The sequence below is a fragment of the Solanum stenotomum genome, chromosome 7 (genome assembly GCF_019186545.1).
Source record: "Solanum stenotomum isolate F172 chromosome 7, ASM1918654v1, whole genome shotgun sequence".
Taxonomy (NCBI): Eukaryota; Viridiplantae; Streptophyta; class Magnoliopsida; order Solanales; family Solanaceae; genus Solanum; species Solanum stenotomum.
The window spans coordinates 18,457-28,162 of NC_064288.1; the positions used below are offsets into that span (position 1 = coordinate 18,457).

Genomic DNA, 9,706 nt, shown 5'->3' on the forward strand with positions numbered 1-9,706 from the left:
AATGTTCTTTCAATCGTGCGTTCCACCTTAGTTTGAAAAGTTTCTTCCTTCCCCTCATTATCAATTTTAAAGGTAATGTAGTCACGAGGACAACCTGCATATATTTAGCTTCAAAATCTCCGTAACAGTGCGTTCCTTTCCCTGCAGATAATAATAAGTAAAAATCAATACATTGCACAATAGAAAATGGGCAAATACCATGGTATAAAAAATCATACATCATTCCCAAAGTATTGCTTGATTGCCAGTGAAGCATAACCCTTGATCCTATCCACAAACTTTGGAAATAGTTCAAATTCCAGAATGGGGTAAATGGGAGTAAACATGCAAATAAATTAAGAGATGAGAACTTGTTAGATTAGGTCTTAGGCCTAACTCACACCCCAAAAGCTAGCTCAAAGGGAGGAGGATTGTCCAAGCCTTATAAGGAGTCCACCCATCTCATTAATCACCGATGTGAGACTTTTGTCATTCTTTAACAGAACTACTGGGCATAATTCAGCATTTGACTTATGACTGATCTAACAAGAAGGGTAAAATATAATGACAAATTCAACAGTTGAAAACTTGTACCACAATACAATGTGTGTTTGTTCATAGAGTAGAAATAATGCATGCACATTTATATGTGTGTGCAGAGAAGTCGTTAGGTTTAATAAGGCAAAAATGCACAACATAATATGAAAAGCAAGCACAGGAAACTTCCAACATAGAGTGTATCGAAAACAACTGGGTAAGGTTTGTGTATGCTCTACCTCCCCACCCCCAGACCCAGATCCAGATCCAGAACATACAATCATACAATTTTTCATGCTATTCTTATGCAATTGTGATAAATTGGAAAAAAAAAAATGATGGAATAAGGAAAAGGAATAAACCTACATCGCTCTCGTCTAGCTGTTGATAGTACTGATAAAAACATCCCTATCTGACCAAGTTCGCCAATCATCGGAATCATACTCAGGCTCTCCATCCGATCCGGTTTCAATTTCTTTTCATCCCTTCCGCATCCACACGATCCACACGGCAACGACATACTTGTGTACGTACGTGAAACACTAAACCATATGAATTATGGTTATTGTGTGTTTCTTGTCATATTACTATATATAAAAAGAGTTTTTTTTGTCCCCATTATATCATTAAAACAATATATTTTCATCTATCAGGTGTATAATATATATCATATCATATATATAATTTTTCATATGGGGCCAGTGCCCTTTATATCACCCAAAAAGAATTACACAAATATACTATTTTCATCTAAAGAAAGTGAAAAAAAAAATAATCTTTTTATTTTAAAAAAATTATATAAGAAGTATATTTAAGCCTTCTCATACATGATATTTTTTTTTTACTTCTTTGAACGGTTAATTTAAATTTATTATTTTGATGATAAAATATTCACGACATCCTTAATACTTGTATAAAACTATAATAAAATAAATTTATACTTTATGTGGGTTTTTCAAAAAACTACCTCGTCAATACATATTAATGAAGCCAAAAATGAGTATGATCCGGTGTATGTAGTAACTTATGGGAAAACAAATTTGTATAGTCAATAGTTTAATTTAATTACTAGGCTTTTTTTTTGACGATAAGGGAACCCGCAACACTTACCGTTAGGTGGGCTTAGGGTAAACCGTTGTAGACTGCAATAGCTTACAACTAACATAAAAGAGGTAATTAAATCACACTAAGTAAGTTTCGTGTGAGTTGTGACAAGTTCAACCCACAAACCTTGTTTTCGTAGGCATAAGGCTTTGAAGTTGAGACCTAATCTATTAGGCCTTAGTTTGTGCATATTGTCACGAGCTATTTTTTTACTTGTAAATATACTTGATCAACACCATTCTCTTGTTTGTATCCTTTTACCACCAAATGCACCTTGTTGACACTCATCAGACTTATTGAGTTTGGTTTTATAAATCCATTTAAAGTCTGTTTCGATCGACTTATTTTAAGTGTATTTAAGAAAATAGTCTATATTCAGATAAACTTGTACACATCTTACAAATTTCTTGTTTTTTTTTTCTTTTTTCATGTACAATTTTGCTATTTTATAACTCTAAACTCAATACAACAATTAACAATAATAATAACATACTTAGTATAATCTTAATGGATAATATTAATATACACAAATCACCAACTTGGAATTTTCCTAAACGAATGGGAAAGGAATTCATGTAAATGATGGATACCTTGTTATTTTTCCATTGCATGCTATATATCCTGCGCTTCCTTCATATTTCGATTCTACGTTAATTAGATACTCCCTCCTTTTTGTATTGGTTGTTCACTTTTTTTCTTTACACGTATATTAACAAATCACAAATAAGGATAAGTTTACTAATTTACCCTTTAAATTTATTTATTTATTGGATTTTTACAAATTCGTTTACCTTTGTAATTAATTGCAGAGGTAAAATGAGTAAAATTTAACTAATTTCATCTTGATTTTGTAAACTGTCAAGTATTTTGAGACAACTATTTATAATAATGTGGACAACTAATTCACGACGACAAATTTTATTTTTACAAAAAAAAAAAGAAAAAAAAGGTATCTAGATATATCTTTTAATTTGGATGACTCGTCGCATCCTGTTGCCATCCCTAAAGACAATGCATGTGAATAACAAAGTAAGCTAATTCTAGTTAGTTTATGGCTTATTTATTGATTTGAGGATGATACACATGTATACAAGTTATTAGTTAAACCTCAAATCAATAACAATATGGGCTAAAAGCTATATCTAGTTAGCTAGGTGCAAGATAACTAGTAACTACAACAACTAAAGCACTAGCACCTAAATGGAATAATGGGCTAAAAGTTAAAGGTGTCCTTGCCCCAGCTGATCATATGGGCCAATCTAGTGGCCTAGCCCGTACATCAAATCCACTCTCAGATACTATGCTTCACTTTATCCTAATGTATTTTTATGAGTACTATAAGTTATTAGGTGTAATTTGTTTCAGATATGCTGTATTTGAGCATGATTCACATGTATTTGGGATATACTGACCCTCTCGCTCGGCTCTCTCTATGTATTAGTATTATCAAAGATACATGCATGTTACTCTCTTGCTCGACTCTCTTCCTATATATGTATAGGTATTTCAGAATGTATATGGTATCAAGGATACATATATCTACCATAAAAAAATGATAATTTATTTGAAATCTAGTGCAAAATTACTAATTAGTGAGACAATATGTAATTATTTCAAACTATATAGAGTGGAGTATTATAAATGATATTAATGTTTGTGTAATTAGATAGTTTTTCCCTTTTATTATCATTTTTTCTTATTTTTGCTTTAGGCGCTCTATTAAGGGCGGGCCATTCATTTCACACATCCTTTTGTTGGTATTCATTTCCATCTAAGATGTACACGAACGATTCACTATTTCGATAAACTTATGAACCAAAACAATAATTATTACTATATTCCAATCCAAAACAAGTTAGGTCAACTATAGTATTTCATTTAAGTTCAGTTCATCATCATCGTACCTAAACTTTTAAGAAGAACATGTTTCACAAACAGATTCACAACTATATACCAAAATCCACAATGTTCGAAATATTATGGCCACAAACAATTTCTAGCTTAATGTTGTTTTTGAAGGAATGACATGAAAATATACCCAGTGGACCTATTGATTGAAACATATCTATAAAATCATGGTGATGAAGTTGGCGTTTAGTAAGTTTGATGCACATTGGAACAAAGTTAAAATGGACAAATATAATAGCTACGCTTAGAATAGGATTCCCCTTTCAATTTGTGCCTTTTTAAGTTGGCTTGGTTATACCTTTGATTGGAGTGGAATCTCTACAATTTTCTTAGATGTTTTCAGGTTATCGTGTTTAATTTGGATATGAACTTCACTTAAAAGGAAAAAAAATGGTGTATTGCGAGTGGAAATTAAAGGTGTATTCAGATTTTTAGAGTTTGTAGGTCTCTACAATGATGTCACGATAATATAAGCATTACATACATATTTTTTGAGCAAAAGTTATTAGGTTCACGTGAACTCGTAACACATACGCTAGGTCCACCTCCGTTGAAAATCAATACTTAACTTAACTTGAAATAGTTTTTCAACTCCAAATTTTCTATCTCAAGTTATATAATCGAATAATAGACAAAGTAGAAGAGACATTGATTTGCAAATAACGTCTCAACATTAATGAAATGATAATCTCAAAGGGCTGTACTATGCATAAATGAAAAAGTAGAGAATAATAATGTATACAATAATGAATTGATGAATAGTTACCTTTTTTTAGCCCCTTTCTAAGAGTTTCCATTTTGTTTGATCTTTTTATGCAAATCTATCATTTTAGGTACTTTTGACATAATTCTAAGAGCTTGTTTGATTGAAAATAAGTTATTTTAAAATTAATTATTTTAATATTTTTATTTTATCTTCAATATGAATAAAATAACATTACAATTCAGAATAATTAATTTCAAAAAAAATTTATTGTTCCAATAATAAATAAGATAAATTGATCCTAAAAATAATTTTGGAATTAATCATTCTTTATCCCTTTTATCAAACGAGTCCAATGAGTTTTCATCTTATCTTTTTGCTTTTTGCTCTTTTACTTGTTTAAACCGACAATTTTAGAATGAAAGAAATATAACAAAACACTAATAAATTCATTGCGAATTATTAGTTTCATTCTCGAATTATTGATTGTCTTAAAAAATTCTTTTACTTCACTAATTAAACTTAAATACACTTCCAATCTCGTAACATGAGTGAAATATACCCCTAAATTCTCGTCAAGTTTAGCGGTATTTTCAATACTTCTCTCGACTTTTTATTAAGATCCTCATACTCCTATAAGAGTTTGAGACTACTTGTTATGTCATGTGGCAGATCGAGGGTATATCTAAGATTGATTAGTAAAATAAAAGGGTATTTTCAAGACTGTCGATAATTCAAACACGAAACTAACAATTTAGGTCAAGTTCGTGCTCAGGGTTTGCCAAGCACCTGAGCAAACCCCTCTTGTGGTGAGTAGCAATTAACACACATATATAAGCACTTATATATGCATGTGCTCTTCAATCACAATCTATCTTCTTTCTCCTCCATCACCTACCCCCTACTCTCTCTCCTCCCCAGCCCACGGCGGCGCCACCACCGCCATCGCCGCCACCGCCGTCAACATCTGACCAGCTAAACAAAATGCCAAGAATTCTACAAAAAAAATTCTACCATTGCCTCCCTAGTTTCAAATGCCTTCCCACAACTCTCTCTCTTCCTTTTGAAGAAACAGAGGAAGAAAAAACAGAGCAAAAAAAAACCAAAAATTTCAACTCTGTTTTCGACATTCCCAGCTCTGATTCCGCTACCACTTCTAAATCACTCACTAATTCCTCCATCGCAACTACAGAAGAAGAGGATAACAACACTAATTACATTTTCACTTCTTTCGAAGATTCCGATTACACTAATACTCCAGATTTCTCAAATATCTTCGCTTCTCAACGATTCTTCTTCTCTTCACCCGGTAACTCCAATTCCATAATCGATTTTCCGGTGGAAAATCCCAAAGAAGTTGTCACCGGCGGCGTTGCTGTACAAACGTATTCGCCCGACCCGTATGCGGATTTTCGAAGATCAATGCAGGAAATGGTGGAAGCTCATGAGTTGACGAACGGGAAAGCAAATTGGGAATTTTTGCATGAACTTTTGTTATGTTATTTGAATCTTAACCCGAAACATACTCATAAGTATATTATTGGTGCTTATTCGGATCTTGTTGTTTCTCTTATGTCTATCGACGATTCGGAAAAAAAGACGGAAGGTACAGCTAGGCCGTGTGAACAGACAACTATCCTACTGTAAAAAAGTTTGATGGAGTTGATATGTATGTATTTATTAGGGCATGATCATTCTATTGATTAAATTCATCGAGTTGTTTAGAATGATCAAAAGTCGTGGATTTGTATTTTCAAGAGAAGAAGAAGAAATGATGGTATCGGGAGAATAAGCATCAACTAACAACTTTAATCCATGAGGATCGCCCCAATAATGATATGATATCAAAATTCAGAAGTTGATTTAGAGTTTTGAGTTTATAGATTCTGAATTTTGATAGATGCAGAGCTTATTGGATTCTCGATAAATTATTTATACATATTAAGTGAATTTCTTAACAGAAAAGTACTCTAGATATTGTCCTAAGCTACTAATTACTACTATAGGGTTCTGTTGAAGCTGTAACTGGAACTCTAACTCCGTCCCTGTCCAAAGCTACTATAGGGTTATGTTGAAGCTGTAACTGGAATTCTAGCTCCTTCCTTGTATCAAATCATCGTTGGGTTAACTTTTTTTTCCTTTTTTTCTTTTAACTTTCTAAATATGTTTTTGAAAGTTATATTTAGTTTTGTGTATTTTTCTTGAAAAGTTTTGTCTTTGGTGTGACAAAGTTGGACATGTTTTCTTCTAAGAAGACAAAGTAGGAAAAATCAAAATCAAAATTTATAAGAAACCAAGTAAAGCGTGGTACGTTAATATTATTAGTGCCTCGATGCATGTAATATTTCTAACGTCTTATATTGTAAAAAATAAAAATATTCTAGTAAAAGAATGTTTTTTTTCCTCGTTTCAGTGAATGTTTTTTTGAATCATATTGGGAAATGTTATATGGATTCTTGATTATTATTTTTAATTGGCTGTTTGATTAAATTATGTAGAAAAAATATTTATTGTGTTTGGAGAAAGTGAATGGACAAAAGAACAGCTTCTTATGTAAATGCTGTCTTAAAAAACTTACTTTGTGGTCCATATAAATTTTTGGAATTTATTAAGCTTTTTAGTACACAAAGTCACAAGCAATTTCTGGCTTTCATTTGTCATTTAGACAGAGCTAACAAGTACTGCTAGCTACTGGACTTCTAGTTTGCCAGAAAAAAATAATATTTTTGATCAGTGACATATTGTCGTCTTGGGAAATCTTATTAGCTCTTTGGTTAGCTACATGAACTCTCACTTTATTGGTGAGGGTTCGATTGTCCACGTAATCCCCTACCCATTTCCTATTTCCATACACCCAATTTTTTTAAAAAAAAAAATTGTCTTTTTGGGGATTTTTAATTTTCTCTAATTAAGAAATAAAGTAAAGTATAAATATTTCTAAATTAAGAGAGATGCAGAAGAAGATGTCCTCCTTAACTGGTCAAAGGTCTCATTCATAACTATGAGTACAAAATGGTTAATAATATCAGTTGTTATCACAAAAATATATTAATAGCGTGAAATAAATGTATATGGTTAGTATATATAATTTAAATCCTCTGTAAAGGAGAAAATTAATGATTATGTAGTTGTTTTTTTAAACATTTTATCTTTGTTTTTTGTTCCTCAATTATCATTTCATGGTTTATCTGATGAGAAAATGGCAAAAAAATGGATTGTTATCTTTCATAGTAAGTTCAAAACGGTCTCTTAAGTATCAATTAAGTAGTTTTGATTCTTTAAATTTATCAAAAATGAGTACTTTGATTTTCGGTGTCTACTTAACTCTGATTATAAAATTAAATCCAAATTGTGGAATTATTTTTAACCACAAACACTGGAAATTTTCGTCAAAATTAAAAAAATTGCAGCATAAGAAACTAACCATGCACAAAAATAAATAGACCAAAATAACAGAAGTAGCACTAGACTCTTTGAAATAGACCAAAAAAAAACCTAAACTATGAAACTTATACTTCTTAATGTGAATTCCTATTAATTATTTTCTATTTTTCACAATTTATGTCAAATCCAACAACCAGAGTTTGATAAATATCTGACGGTGTTATTAAAATGCTCACTTTCAATAAATATAAAGAACTAAAACTGTGTAAGTGATATTTAAGTAACCATTTTAAATTTATTATATATACCCAAGATAAGGGACCATATATTTTTGTTCTTTTCTCTATTTCTGACTGTGTTTTGCTTCTTTTTTTCTGTGTGTGTTTTCTATCATCTTCAAAGCCTACTATATGATTCAATTTGTTCTCATTTTCTATTTTTTTAAAAAAAAAAAAGAGAGAATTAAGGAGGTAGAGTGGAAGGATATATTATTTTCTTTACCCTTCTAATTTATTTATTTTTTAAGAAAAAAGAATCTTGATAAATTAGCCAAACAAGTCAACCACAAGCAGACAAACTCTAACAAACAATTTTATTACTGCTATCATATAGTATCATGGTTTAAATAATTATAAGGCGCCAAAAGATAAATAAATAAGGTGCCAATAAATAAAACAAAATAAAAAAAGGTGCGTGATTTTGGGCATGAAATGAGTATTGCAGCATTATAGAGTGAACCACCAACTTTCTATAATATATATGGTATCCTACTAGCCAAGAGCTAATTAATTAATGAATCATAAGTCTTATCATCTTGGAAAATTAATTAAATATTCCTTTTAGCCAAATTTAAGGGTGACAATCCAGGATAATTATTTTAGTTCTGCAAGTAATTAAATAGACAACTATTTTGCTGAAATAAGTAAGTAAATAGTTGATGTGTTGAGCCAATAAGAAGAATGAAGTAACCATAAATAGAAGGCTTACAATGTATGCCAATAAATGTGATTTAATAAATAGAGGTACAATGGTATTTTCCTTGTTTTAATGAGAGAAAGAGTGATGGATGCAAGACTATAATTTATAGAAAGATCCAATATAATACTAACTCGTAACCATCTAGACACATTAACTCGTTTTTATTGTAACAATTGAAAACTTCAATTTATAAAATAATTCTCTAGACATGCTTTTAAAATTTATATGTCATGTTAGCGTCGAGTGTCTACGAGACACAATGAGGACGAGTTAGAATGTTTACTTGTTAATTGAGACCAAGTTAATGTGTTTTGATGTGCGTACTCTCAAAATTGAAGAGTTTACTTGCCAACTAAAGCTAAATTTGAGTGTCTGTTTATATATTTATGCCAAAATTTAAATATGTGACATTAAACCTATCGTAATTATAATAAAACCTTCTCATTAAAGATAAATGAGAATTCTTTTTGGAACTTATTTAGAAAAAAGTGTGTCACATTAACATTTGATACAACTTAAGGTTCTCTCACTCTGCTAACTATATATGTGTACTCTTCACATCAAATTAAATATCGCACCATGATATATATATATATATATATCTTGTGGATAATGGATAAATAATTTAATGATTTAAAATTTTATAATAGCATATTTTTAAAATATAATATATATTAATGTAGTTTGTTTGCCCCTTAGACCTTAGTCAGGTACTCCCTCTATCCCTAATTACTTGTCCACTTTTGAATTGACACACCTATTAAGAAAACAATTATTGACATAGTGAGTTTACCATTTTACCCCTATTAATTATGAAGTGGATGGATTAAAAATTTAAGATTTTCAAGAAATTGTATCTTTTTCAAAGTAATTAATTGAGGGTATAATATGTAAAATTATTGTCCTTTCTTGATTTGTCAAAATGGACAAGTAATTAGGAACAACTATAAAAGAAAAAGTGGACAAGTAATTAGGGACAGAGGGAGTATCATTTTTTGCCAGATCAACATCTCTATTAGGCAATATTATCATAGAGGTTTCTATAATTACCTATTAATTATTTAAAACTTTTTTACACCATCAATGCAAGAACTTAAACTCGTAATTAAGAAG

General features: G+C 30.6%; 1 protein-coding gene across 1 annotated transcript; it reads left to right on the forward strand.

Annotated features, from left to right (window-relative positions):
* Positions 1-5,170: 5,170 nt before the first annotated feature.
* Positions 5,171-6,573, forward strand: LOC125871155 (transcription repressor OFP12). Its single transcript, XM_049551749.1, has one exon. The coding sequence runs from the start codon at positions 5,216-5,218 to the stop codon at positions 5,876-5,878; it is 663 nt and encodes a 220-aa protein (XP_049407706.1). The 5' UTR covers positions 5,171-5,215; the 3' UTR covers positions 5,879-6,573.
* The last annotated feature ends 3,133 nt before the right edge of the window (positions 6,574-9,706 follow it).

What these genes read in the sequence shown, in the direction of transcription:
- LOC125871155 (XM_049551749.1), top strand. Translation starts at nt 5,216, where the DNA reads ATGCCAAGAATTCTACAAAAAAAATTCTACCATTGCCTCCCTAGTTTC.